Raw genomic sequence first — 12,032 nt, 5'->3', positions numbered from 1 at the left:
TTTTTCACCACATAACCAGTTTTCTAGCCTTTGGACTTTTACAACTTTAGGTAAACCTCAAAGAAGACTTCAGTTGGGTGTATCTACAGGAGAGTGCTCATGTTATAAAGTCAGCACGTCAGTGACATTTAACACTGCAATAATATAATAAAGTTTATATTGTATTTATCAGAATCAGGTTAAAAAGAGCTTCACAAATGGGCAGTCAGAAGGCTATAAAATAATTTAAAAGGACAACCTGTCCAGGGTGTATTCCACCTCTTGCCCAATGTCAGCTGGGATAGGCTCCAGCCCCTAACAGGATAAGCAGTTACGGAAAATGAACACACACACAATAAAATGCCTAAAACACACATTTACTACACTATCACAGAACACTTTATTAGGTACACCTTGCTAGTACCAGGTTGGTCCTCTTTTGCCTTCAGATCTTCCTTAATTCTTGGTGTCATAGATTCAACAAGGTGCTGGAAACATTCCTCAGAGATTCTGGTCCATATTGACATGATGACATCACATGATGTGAATCTCCTGTTCCACCACATCCCAAAGGTGCTCTATTGGATTGAGATCTGGTGACTGTGGAGGCCATTGGAGTACAGTGAACTCATTGTCATGTTCAAGAAACCAGTTTGAGATGATTTGAGCTTTGTGACATGGTGCGTTATCCTGCTGGAAGTAGCCATCAGAAGATGGGTACACTGTGGTCATAAAGGGATGGACACGGTCAGCAACAATACTCAGGTAGGCTGTGGTGTTTAAACCATGCTCAGTTGGTACTAAGGGGCCCAAAGTGTGCCAAGAAAATATCCCCCACACCATTACACCACCACCAGCAGCCTGAACCGTTGATACAAGGCAGGATGGATCCATGCTTTCATGTTGTTTACACCAAATTCTGACCCTACCATCTGAATGTGGCAGCAGAAATCCAGACTCATCAGACCAGGCAACGTTTTTCCAATCTTCTATTGTCCAGTTTTGGTGAGCCTGTGTGAACTGTAGCCTCAGTTTCCTGTTGTTAGCTGACAGGAGTGGCACCTGGTGTGGTCTTCTGCTGCTGTAGCCCATCTGCTTCAAGGTTGGACGTGTTGTTGGTTCAGAGATGGTCTTCTGCAGACCTTGGTTGTAACCAGTGGTTATTTGAGTTACTGTTGCCTTTCTATCATCTTGAACCAGTCTGGCCATTCTCCTCTGACCTCTGGCATCAACAAGGCATTTTCACCCAGAGAACTGCTGCTCACTGGATGTTTCCTCTTTTTCAGACCGTCCTCTGTAAACCCTAGAGATGGTTGTGTGTGAAAATCCCAATAGATCAGCAGTTTCTGACAGACCAGCCCATCTGGCACCACCAACCATGCCACGTTCAAAGTCACTTAAATCACCTTTCTTCCTCATTCTGATGCTCGGTTTGAACTTCAGCAGGTCGTCTTACCCATGGCTACGTGCCTAAATGCATTGAGTTGCTGCCACGTGATTGGCTGATTAGCTGGTGTACCTAATAAAATGGCCGGTGAGTGTCGCAGGGTAGCAAAAAACACCATGACCAATTTTTAATCCAGGCTAAAACACATGAGAAAGAGGGCAGAGTGCCTCTGTTCAAAACATAAAATCTATTTCTTTCGATATGAAATACTCAAAATCAAAGTCTTGGTGGAAAGTGACCTTGTATGGAAAAGACCTAATTTTGCTACAACACCTTGAGGATCAGTGTACTGATTGTTTTATCCTCAATTATTAAGCACTTTGCAAAATCCATTTCAATATCAGTGCTATTGATTAATCATTGATCATCTTTCTGAGGTTTAGTAACAATGACTGAGATATAACAGCTGATGATGGTTAATGTGATAAATTCATGATACTGATGATATAAATCACTGATGCAACTAGTACCCAGATCTTGTACTCACCATAAAACTTAAATTAAAAGCCTTGTCCCAATTGAACACCCAGTCCCTTTTACGAGCACGGTGTGGCTGCAGATTTTGACAAATTACATCCGTCTGAATTAGACACCTGGTCTGGTTGCCAAGCAGTTGTAGAAGTTCTTCTGATGTGTAAAACTGGGTTGTTGGCCACCTCAAATTATGTGTCTACTCCTTGATTACCCTGTATGTTATTAATTTTCCTTGAGTCGAAAAGGGTCCTCAGATCCAAGAATCAACGGATTTTCATAAAAATTAATCCAAGTTGTGAGGATTGTTTTGACAGGATAAAGTTAGTGTTAGTGTGTTGGTAGGCCGGATGCCCTAACTTACTCTCTCTCTGATGTGCTGTCTGTCGGAGCTAGATCAAATGAATGATTCATTATTGAGATATTATCTGAAGCCTAATTTTTATAAAAATAATTTTCATACTGGTTTAAATAAACTATTTGATTTCAGTGATTTAAGCAAATAATAGCCTGGGCTATTATTTGAAGTTTTACAGTAAGATAAGTAGCAATACCGCAGTGTAGAAATACTCTGTTACAAGTAAACATCCTGCATTCAAAATGTTTAATTAAGTACAAAAGTGCTGACATTAACATACGCTTACCAGCATAAAAAGTACCAAAAGTAAACATACTCATTAGGCAGCATGGTTCATTTCAGAATATTTTATATTACTGAATTTATAATTATTGATGCATTAATATGTTCATTCCTTTAATGTTGCAGCTGATAATGTGAATCTGCAAATTAACTGTCAAATAAATGTAGTGGACTTGTTAACAGAATATATGATATCACAGCTGAGCCAGTCATCCACTTTTGGAGTAATAGGTATGATGTAAGAGGGAACTCCTTTAAAATGATTTCCACTGAGGTGTTTCATTTTCACACTCTGTGCAGTAAATCATGGTACAAGCCTTCAGAGGACGTAGTGCAGGCTAATTCAGTTAACTATTTTAAAAATAGACCGGATAAATTCTGGTCAACAAAGGATATTTTATACAATTTCAAAGCTGATTTGCTATTGTTTATGTAGTTATTATTATCTTTTCGTAGTTGTGGTACAGTAGTGCAATATTGGCTTTCAAAATGCAGTAGAAGTAAAGCATTATAAAATGGAAATATACAGGTAAAGTACCAGTACCTCACACAATGAGTTTGAGCACTGTACTTGAGTAAACTTAGTTATATTCCACCACTGCTATAAATAGCAACACCATGACAGCTGCTGCTGCACTGCTGGAAACGCTGATGCAAAACAGTAACTGAAATTTCACTTCTTCTTTGTCCTTCTTTCCACTGACAGGTCTCTGCTTTGTGCTGCATGCAGACATTTTTCCTAAAGTACTTATCAAACAAAAGTAAGCTGTAGCTGTTTCTAGCCAAAAATGTTGAACAAACCAACTGTACACTGCACAGCACACAGCAGAGACACAGTTGGAGACTGGCTGGTGAACATAGTGGAGCATGTGCAGATACACTGACAAGTCTGTGTTTAACTTTAGGCTACATTTTGTTTCCTCTGCCCCCAAGTGGCCAAAAAAATCAACTACTAAAGGTTTACTGAAGTTATGGCAGAGAATGAAATGACACGTCCTCTGGGTGTGTTGTTAATGGTGCCTCTCTGTATGTTGGTGTGGTAGACAGTCCGGCCACGCCTGTGTGTTAGTGCATGTAAGTCCTTGTCACTTCCACTGGCTGGCTAATTACTGCCACTATAGACTAAGTCCATATGGAGGTTACAGCCAGTATCGCTGTCCTGATCTACTGTGGCTGGACAGTGGCGTCACGGAAGCGTAACACCCACCCTCCAGTTAACACCATTAGCTCTGTCAGCACTGATGCCATGATTTGTTGCACTGTTTCTGGAGTTAGCACAGTTAGCTGCTAGCTGCCAGCTCAGCTGTGTCCATGTTGAGACCTGTGTGCAGCTCCTGTCAGCTTCTCTGTCAGTCAGAAGTAGTTGTAGAATAAAAAAGTGCTGCTGTATGCTAGCTGCAGATAATGAATGATTGGGGTATTGAACATTTAACTATATTATATTTAGGTGGTAAAATGAATCTTCTAAGTTGTCTACACACAAACCTGAACACTAAATGATGGTTTACCAACAACAGCTATCTATTTATTAGCTGTGTTCACTTAAACAATTTACAACAGGCTATTTCTTTAACATGTGGACAGAGCCAGGCTCTTTATTTCTATTCTTTTATGCTAAGCTAAATACATGCTGACTGTATATTCATACTCTGTTTATGCAAGACAGCAGATAAACGTAATGGTCTCTAAGAGAGCTTGCATCACGCTTCTGCTGAATCTGTGAAGGGTCATTTAAGAGCAGCAGTTATGTAAACAAACACTGTAAAGAAGAAAAGTCATTATGTAGAAACGCTCCACATAAACTATCATGACTAAGACGTAGTGATCTGCAACGACACAAATGCATGAATTAAGATTTATGAAAGAAGTGGAGAGAGTAAAACAAATTGTCACATGAAGTAGCAAAGACAGTTTCACAGGTCAGATAAACTCCTCTGACGTTACACAGGACCAAAAGAGGTAGCTGATTTCACTTCTATTTTCAAGCATGGTTTAAAACTGGGACTTGTGCAGACCTACAGTAGATTTGCATACTATGCTACAGATATAGTGGTATAGATACACAATGTTCACTTTGGACAGTTCTTACACAGAAGAGAAGAAAAAAAGCCATGTGTGATGAAGGTGATGACTCCCAGGCACCTTGCTGAGCTGCAGTCATGCGTCATTACAACAGAGGACTGCTCGGGAACAATTACTCTGTGCAAGCCAAACACAACTGGTGAGAATATTTCATTGGACATCTGGCCACATGACAGTACATACAGGTCGAATGTGTTTTTGGGGTTTGAAAGAAGATTATCTCATAACTAACAGCACGTTTAGTGAACTACGTGCGGTTAAGTGGCCGTTTTTCAATGTTACAAAAAGGCAACACACAAAAAGAGGTACACTCAATAAGATTATTTATGTTATTGTACAATCTGCATTTTTTAACAAATAATAATAAAAAAAGATTAGTAACATGTACAGTATTCGAATGATCATATCTGGTGTGGACTGAGGACTCCGCCTGCCTCGTCACATCGAGTCCACCCAGAGCTCCAGTGATGGGAGGGGGAGGGGGCCTGGAATGACTTTCATGAACGCTCAATAAGTGTGTGTATACAGATATATGTGTGTGTTTGCATGTATTTGTGATTGTGTACTTCAGTCTTCTGCAGTGTGTCTACAGATATGTGTGTGTTTGAATGTTTGTGATTGTGTACTTCAGTCTTCTGATGTGTGTGTGTATATGTACGTTTGCAAGTATCAATTGTATCCTTCAGTCTTCCGCAGTGTGTGTACAGATATGTGTGTGTTTGAATGTTTGCGATTGTGTACTTCAGTCTTCTGATGTGTGTGTGTATATGTACGTTTGCAAGTATCAATTGTATCCTTCAGTCTTCTGCAGTGTGTGTACAGATATGTGTGTGTTTGCATGTGTTTGTGTACTTGAGTCTTCTGCTGTGTGTGTACTTTTGCGATTATCAATTATTGTATCCTTCAGTCTTCTGCTTAGTGTGTGAACACAGGTATATGTGTATGCTTTCATGTATCTGTTGCTGTATAGGTCTTCTGCTGTGTGTGTGTGTGTGCTCAGTCAAGGTGTTGGCAGGAGGTGGAATGTCACATATGGCGGAGAGGATGGGGATAAAGGGATGAAAGCAAAACAGAAGAGTTTGGGAGGGGGGGGGTCGGGAGGGTTGAGGGGGTGAAGGGAGAAAAAGATGGAGGCAAAAGTAGCAGGGGCTCAGTTGCTGTAGATCTGGCCCTCAGGTGGCTGAGGAAGCTTCATGTTTTCCTTGCAGGTCATGAGCCGTCGCAGCTCCAGCAGCACCATCCGGATACTGTAGGAGTTCTGCCACTTGGCCAGTGCAGTCACCGCATGCATGTCAACCTGCAGGACACAGAACAGGTAAGGAGTGGTCTTGTCTTAACTTCTACCTTTCTGAATGTAAGATGTTTTATGACATCATGAGATCACAGGTGGCTTCAATTTGAATACACTTATTTTATAGGGACGATGCAAGTTACGAGTTTCAACGCAGAGTATAAAACTAATGTGCTGCACAGAGAGTTTATAGCCATTGCTAATTTTCAAGTATTGTTCCTAGTTGGGCTTTTACACATACAGGCCCTGACACATCAAGCCAACAGTCGGCTGCTGGTCAATGTCGGGCCATCAGTGAGCATCTGTCACCTAATTTTTTGCAGTATGTACCGCACCGTTGGCACTAGTCAGCCTCTTTTGGCTTTTTTTTAGCTGATTCAGCATGTTGAATTATCGGCGGCGAGAAACAAAATGAAAGTAAAGAGGCAGCTAAAATCAAGAGAGTGTGAGATTGAAAAAGGCTTGTTATATTAGATAAGAAGTTTTTGGCACTGAGCTCTTCAGCAGAAACAGTTCATAATTGTTTGTCTTGTTGTTCACTAGCGCACAGTAAATATCCTTTGTTATTTCAATTGGGTTGTGTTGTCAATATGCTAACTGGCTAACTACTAGCGCCTTGAATTCCACCTTTCAGTCTTCCACATACTACAGCCGCCTGTTGCTATGTTGAGTTATTTCCTCTCATTCAGGTGCAGAACGTACGTGCTAAGTGGTCATTGGCTCTAGTCTTTGCAGTGGGTTCATGTGCTACTTGTTGGCTGAGACCCAGGCGACAGGAAGTGACACAATAGTCAGCCTTCGTCACCATGAGTTCTTTGATGTCGGTTTGGTGTGCCTGAGCCTTACAGTGTAATTACATTATACAACTTTCAGTATCATAAAACCACTGTAAATATGGAAACACAATAAAATAAACTTCACACAATACACTAACACACATACACCAATACACCTTGGTAATTTACATAATAAGGTGAAAATAGGCACAGCTGTGATTTGCTTTTATCCAGCACTTAATCTTTGTTGTAAAGGACTGTACATGTGAAAGTAATCTGATTTCAGTTGGTAATGTGTTCTAGAGTTGACAGCCCTTTATGGAGAAAGCTGATTGACCAAATTTAGATTTACGATATATTTTACAGTTGCCATTTGCTACCTGTCACTCTGTAACCATCTTGTCTTTGTATATATGTGGAACGACGCTTTGGGCTCGACTGTTGATTCATTTTAAACCTAATTTATGACAACAAAACAATAATTAAAGCCCCCAAAACTAAGTAGATTGTATCTTTTAAATGTATGACAGTGATGCCATGAGACAGGCTCTTTGTCCATTTTTTTAGTGCCCGATTGAAGCTAGTAATGCTTGAGCCCATACTGTAAATAACTGGGCTGCCTGAGTGCATATATAGCACCTGATTTATCTGAAACACACAAAGGTTGGTCTTTACTTCCTTTATTTACAAGTTTTTAATATTAGCTTTTTTTTGTTTGAGTCCAAGCCTCAGTTTGATTATCAATGATCTGTAGTATGTTTAAATGAACCAAATTTGACATCAACTAGGAGAATGTAGAACAATGACTAGTTGGGCATTGCCACATCTGAACAACTGAAGGGAGTAAAATCACTTGCAAAGACATGAAAGAACATGTGCACAGTCTGCACCACCCAATGTGTCATCATCATGTTGGCCATGTGTGGTATTTTCTGTGCTCCTTCATCAAGAATAATAAACACACTACAGTTTGAGTGGAATCAACTGAAGACCACCTGCTTTTAGTTTTTAGGGAACTGCTGGTGTGAAAGCACCTTAAAATATCTGAATGAAGATGTAGATGTTCATGACTTAGACCACATCTTAGTCTCTTGTGCCTGAATTAATGCAGTGATTGCATCATCTGTCAGAGTATTCAAGCGTGCACTTCCAAGAGGAACTTGCTCATCTGCACTGACAAGTCTACAGAGCAGGCCTGACGAAATCTTTCTTTCATTGTGTGCACATTTTCTTTTTATGACACATCATGCCACTCTAATGTGTTAACAAGCTTTGTGCTGTATGCAGAGTTATTATAGTTTATTTTTCATTAGTATTTAATTTCATTTGTTTTTAATTTTCAATGCAGTTTAGTTTCAGTTAGTTTCCAGAGTGGGTTTGCTTGTTTCAGTTTATTTTTGTGGTTTAAAATGTTTATTTTTAGTTTAGTCATTAATTTCAGTATTAGTTTTAGGGGTTTTTATTTTAAAATGGTGGGTTATTATCAGGGGCAAGATTTAAGAAATTCAGAATAGGTATTACAGTACAAATGCAGCACTTTTTTTTTTTTGCTCTATTTAAGTTGGTTTTGTAAGTACCCAGTAATGTTTTTTTCTAAATTCTAGTTTTTATTTGTTAATTAAAAGGTTTTTTTGACACCTAGTATTCATTTTTGGTTTGGTTTTAGTTAATTATAATAACCGTGGCTGCATGCACGTACTGTTTGATATTGTAATATATACATGAGCCAAATGCTCTTCTTTCTCCAAATGTATACATCAGTGTGGCATGAACAGGATTAAGAGAATTATCCATTTCAAAAACTGCCAACAGTGAGGTAATCGTGTTAGTATAAGAAAATGGGTTTCCAAGATTTACATACCACACCGCTGGAGGTGTGCACGCCATTCAAGTTTATCTTTGTCACAAATCTGACAAACGGTGGTGACTCTGGGTATTCTGGCCCACATTCAACCTTCAGATTGTACATCCTGTTTTCATAGCTTGTCTGTGGACAGAGAGGGGTAGGGAGAGATGAGTGAACAGCATACTAAACATCAGCATACTAAACATCAACAAACAGCACACAGTGTCAAATATATTCAACCGTACCATCCATGGGAGAAAACACCCAAATCATGGTTCTCATGACGGTTAAAGGTATACCAAGCAGGATTGTCGGTTTCTGTTTGTAAGCATGCTCGCCGGCAAAAGTGAAAGTAAGAGCCAACCACAGATTCACTCTTGTTTGGCGCTTCACTTCGTTGAATTTGCATTTTTTTCGGCGCTGTGTCTCTTGGATGGTTACTGCTTACAGCCTGGCATTTAGTTACTGCCTTTTTATAAAGCTCCGACCTCACCTGAGCGCTGTGGGAGTACACGCCCATTGACGTACCGCTACACACTTCTGATGGGTCATAGTGATGAGCGAGAATGTTACTTCTGTAGGGATCTACACATTGTTTTTATAGGAAAATCCTGCATAGTATATCTTTTAAAATGTATCTATTTTTTCCCCAGTTCCAAAGGAACAGTAAATTCGTTGGTTTAAACTCTGTGAGAACATAAATCTACTGAGCCAGCTGAAGTCAGACATACGTTAATAAGATAAGATAAGATAAGATAAGATACACCTTTATTGATCCCATAATTGAGAAATTCCAGTGTTACAGCAGTCAAGGAAAAAGAGTCAGATTTAAAGATTTAAAATTAGACTTAAAAAACTTAAATAACTAGGCATGCAAATAAGTACAAAAATCCAAGAGTCGGCGATAAATAACAATAATAATAATTAATTAGTTTAATGTCCAAACAGTCCTCTGATAAACGCCCCTGAGGTGTCTTCTAGCTCTGTAAATTACGGATGCATATTGAGCTGCACTTGTTGTAAATTATCTTCCAAAGGCAGTCAACCATATCAAAACAAAAGCTTGAGACATTTCAAAGAGTATCTTACCAGCATACAGAATGCCTTTCCTACATTTAGCATTTAAAGAATCAAAACTTAGCTGTAGATTTTTCAAATTGACATTATTTCTAGGATGTCTAACTTGGGACTGTGCTTTATGATGTACCACCTGTTGCTTCCTGTCATTTCCTGACATTATAGCATGTGATATTTTACCTTTATTAAGCTGTTATATTGTGCTGCTACCTCATATACACTGTCACAGCTAATGTAGCACATTCATTAAACCCCATGCATCTGCCTTTATACATAGGCTCTAATTGGCACACTAACATGACAGTCTGCTAATCATACCCACTTAAATGCTTATTGCACAGTCGTTACCTAAGTGTTAAAAAGTGTCACCACTCACCCTTGGGGGGCCAAGGATCACCCCTCTCCACCGTGTTAAGGTCATGTCCTCATCATCCTCCAGACCCCAGCTCACTGTTCCATCTCCCACACCTTTCTGGCCTTCCTCCAGCTCTTCCAAGAGCCGGAAATTGCGAGGGACTTTAACGCCTGTTTGTGGGCAAAACATACCAAACTGAGACTGTTATACTAACATATGCACAGCTCCAACACAGTTAGATCTAGATATCACCGAGGTGACCAAAGCTGTAAATTCACACGAGTTTGTGCCAGAGCAATGACTTGCAGTTATAAAGGTATGAGCAGCTCGCGGGGGCATGAGTCATCCAGACACACACAACGTGACAGGGAAATAAGGAAGCCTTTAGTGGACCGGCTCTCCTCAGCTGTCTGATAACAGGTAGACGTTATTTCATTTCCTCAAATTTAGCATCTGGCTCCGACGATGCTGCATCATTTGGCCTCTGCAGTGAGATACGACGGTGCTGCACCGTTAACTGAGCCGTGCAAACAAACACAGTCACGCTGCCAGACGGTGCAGCAGGTTAGCTCAGATCACCTGCATCTCTACAGCCCCTTCATTCAGACCCATTATACATCATGTTTTCCTGATTATAGGAAGTGTCAGAAAAACGTACCGTCATTGTTGACGTTAAACAGTCTCAGGTTAAACATGCACGAAGGCAAAATGCTGATGCACTATTATCTTTTCACAACATTTAACGGTAAATACACGGTTTGTACCACAGCCGTTGACACAGTACAATTTTATAACGCAAATAAGCTAACGTTAATACATCACCCGGACCGTTAGGTTAACGTTAGCGGTGCTGTGGTTCAGTAGCATCGGCGCCACACACTATTACCATGCTAATTTACTTTATTACACGATAGCTTACTAGTTACACAATGTTATATACACAGATGACTGGTGTTAAATGGTTATTACACCACATGAAATCCCATAAACGCCAGTCATAATGTATCCTTCTGCCCTTCTATCTAACTTAAGTTACGTTAGCTTAGCTAGTAGCATCGCTTCCTATTCATTCCCTTCAGAAGCTCCTGCTAAGCGTTAGCATGCATCTTTCCACACAGCGGATGCATCCGTAGGCACACAACATCACTACGAAACTTAATAGCGACACCATGAAAATTCATTCAGCCGATTTTTCAGCTTCTGATTGTGATGTATTTCTCTCTTACATTTACCTAATCCGGCGGCGACCGCCATCTTGTCGCTACACAGCGGGAGCGCGCACGTAAGTAGTTTTGCCATTGAAGCCAACGGTGCGTGCGCGCGGAAGAAACGCCAAGCATCGCTCTCACTGTTGAATTTGCGAAGAAAACTTTTTTCTTCGCAAATTGATTTATTTATTGACTGGGGACCACATTTATCAACTATATCAAAGCATCCATTTATCTGGTTGTGTAAAGTGTCCTTGGGTGACTTATTATTATAATTATTATAAATATGCACATATTTGGGAAGTATTGAGCATATGACTAGATAAAAAAGACTTGGATTACGCAGCATGAGTTGTGTGAGAATTTGTAAACAGATGTATTTTTTAATAGTTTTGATGCTGTTAAACGTGGTGCCCAATCAGTTAATAAATATGCTGGTTGTTTTCAATGAAGGCATGCTAGGAAAACAAAGTTTTCTTCACAAATTCAAGGTAACAGGGCACGATTAATTAATATACAAATGGTAATTTTGTGGGTTAGGTATTCCTTTGAGGCCATGTGAGATATTTGATGAGATTTTTCAATGACTGACATTGTTATCATTCACTTTGTACATCCAGAATGACTCAGTGGCACGGTTGAGGGTGATCGACCATTCCTGCTCACTCAGTCGCACTGCAGCTGGGGATAGCAAAACATTTCAGTTCGAAACAATGTACTTCTTTTGTGATTGATTGATTGTGACTGTGTTGAAGTATAATACAAGTCTGATTCAAAATAGGTTGAAATATTTCAGCTCACCGGGCTGAGTAGGTTGCCAAGATGGCATCCATTGAGGGTGTATGAGCCATATTTAATGA

General features: G+C 39.9%; 1 protein-coding gene across 2 annotated transcripts; it reads right to left on the bottom strand.

Moving 5' to 3' along the window:
• Positions 1 to 4,380: 4,380 nt before the first annotated feature.
• LOC126402206 (ubiquitin-conjugating enzyme E2 variant 1-like) lies at positions 4,381 to 11,248 on the bottom strand. Of its 2 annotated transcripts, none has more exons than XM_050063977.1 (4): positions 11,197 to 11,248; positions 9,986 to 10,134; positions 8,548 to 8,673; positions 4,381 to 5,916 (listed from the first exon to the last, which is right to left on the bottom strand). In XM_050063977.1, the coding sequence occupies exons 1-4, from the start codon at positions 11,216 to 11,218 to the stop codon at positions 5,770 to 5,772; spliced, it is 444 nt and encodes a 147-aa protein (XP_049919934.1). In that variant the 5' UTR covers positions 11,219 to 11,248; the 3' UTR covers positions 4,381 to 5,769. The 2 variants fall into 2 exon arrangements, with proteins under 2 accessions (XP_049919934.1, XP_049919933.1); XM_050063976.1 differs by having other exon boundaries at positions 11,191 to 11,243.
• Between the last annotated feature and the right edge of the window lie 784 nt (positions 11,249 to 12,032).

This window comes from Epinephelus moara, chromosome 16 (genome assembly GCF_006386435.1).
Source record: "Epinephelus moara isolate mb chromosome 16, YSFRI_EMoa_1.0, whole genome shotgun sequence".
Classification (NCBI taxonomy): Eukaryota; Metazoa; Chordata; class Actinopteri; order Perciformes; family Serranidae; genus Epinephelus; species Epinephelus moara.
Note: the sequence above shows the minus strand (reverse complement) of the source record. Positions and strands in the feature narration are given on the sequence as shown.